Genomic DNA, 1,491 nt, shown 5'->3' with positions numbered 1-1,491 from the left:
GGTTTATAATGTTTGTTGTATTTGTTATCTTGTGATGAGAGACATGTTGTGGTTTATAATGTTTGTTGTATTTGTTATCTTGTGATGAGAGACATGTTGTGGTTTATAATGTTTGTTGTATTTGTTTGTTATCTTGTGATGAGAGACATGTTGTAGTTTTTAATGTTTGTTGTATTTGTTTGTTATCTTGTGATGAGAGACATGTTGTAGTTTTTAATGTTTGTTGTATTTGTTTGTTATCTTGTGACGAGAGACATTTCTCTACAACAGTTGCTCTTTGTTACAATTATAACTCTTTTTAGGGAATCATTAACGTTCTTTATGTCTTGTTTAGTAAAGTACAATTTAAGCCCACAAATATCTGTTGTTCGAAATGTTTAATATTAGTTATCGTATTTGAGAAAGACAAGAGTTAACCTGTCAATGGTAATAAATGATATAAAAGTTCGTATTAGAACAATAAATAATGTGGACTGTTTTTTCCCTAACCAGCAATATCTCTTTACAGTAGATTTATCAATTTTTAATTAAGATTGAATCTTGTTTCTAATCAACTCGTGGCTAGCATCATTGAAAACAAAATATTTCTTATCTTCTAGGTTGTGAACTGGACGAAGGCAACTATTCTTTATTCTGTCCTAAACACAAGGTAAAAATCAACATGTTCTAGCTGTAACTTTTGACCTTATGTAGTGAGGAAATCTTAATATATCTGTAGAGTAATAATAATACTCACCTTTATAAGTAATGAAATCAGAAAAATTGAAAAGTATAAACTTGTTACAGCTTCATAATTTTTAATGTTTTGGTTTCTGAAAGAATACCTGTTGATTCTGTACAGTAAGTTTTACAAATGCTAATTTCATATGGCCAAAATTTTAAACAATATTTTTTTTTCCAGAACAAAACTGAGATGCCAGGAGAAAGTTAAACCTTAGGAGACTATGCCTGGGTGCTACAACCAACAGGCAAATCTGTGTGTCATGTAACAGTATGTTACAGGATCAGTGTTGTGTTTATGTGTTTGCCAGTCCTATGGACAGACAGGCATGCCAAGTGGTCAATATTAACTTGATATGGCTGGTGGTCAATTTGTGTTTGTGTTTTTTTTGTGCAGGCCAGAAACTGTACATCCAAAAGAGAGTGTCTGACCAGCTGAACTTTTGGAGAACTAGAAGAAGTCATATCATATGCTCTGACTTCCAGGAACTGGGAATAGAAAGTAGAATCTCATGCTTTTAAATGTGAGTCTTGAAAATCTGCTCTGCAGTTTTACCAACAGTTGTGAATCTGCTGATAAAGAACATCTAAACTGTACTACAGAAGATATGTTTTTAACAGAATATTTGGATCTTCTATTTTGTGCATTTACTAACAACCACAGGATGTAGAGTATAGGGATGCTTTTTTTCCCTTTGACAACTACTGAGGGTGGAGTAAGGATACCCTTTGACCATGACACATTAACCATAATGTTTGCATTTACTGACA

The 1,491-nt window shown here is 32.5% G+C and overlaps 1 protein-coding gene across 1 annotated transcript in view; it reads left to right on the top strand.

Moving 5' to 3' along the window:
- The window catches only part of LOC106475366, a 14,713-nt gene extending 13,240 nt beyond the window's left edge, over positions 1–1,473 (top strand). The window contains exons 5-6 of the mRNA XM_022379494.1: positions 600–649; positions 902–1,473. Coding sequence (XP_022235202.1) covers positions 600–649; positions 902–931 — 80 coding nt within the window. The 3' untranslated portion in view covers positions 932–1,473. The remainder of the gene's footprint in view (positions 1–599; positions 650–901) is intronic.
- Positions 1,474–1,491: the final 18 nt, after the last annotated feature.

This window comes from Limulus polyphemus, unplaced genomic scaffold, assembly GCF_000517525.1.
Source record: "Limulus polyphemus unplaced genomic scaffold, Limulus_polyphemus-2.1.2 Scaffold8473, whole genome shotgun sequence".
Classification (NCBI taxonomy): domain Eukaryota; kingdom Metazoa; phylum Arthropoda; class Merostomata; order Xiphosura; family Limulidae; genus Limulus; species Limulus polyphemus.
Note: the sequence above shows the minus strand (reverse complement) of the source record. Positions and strands in the feature narration are given on the sequence as shown.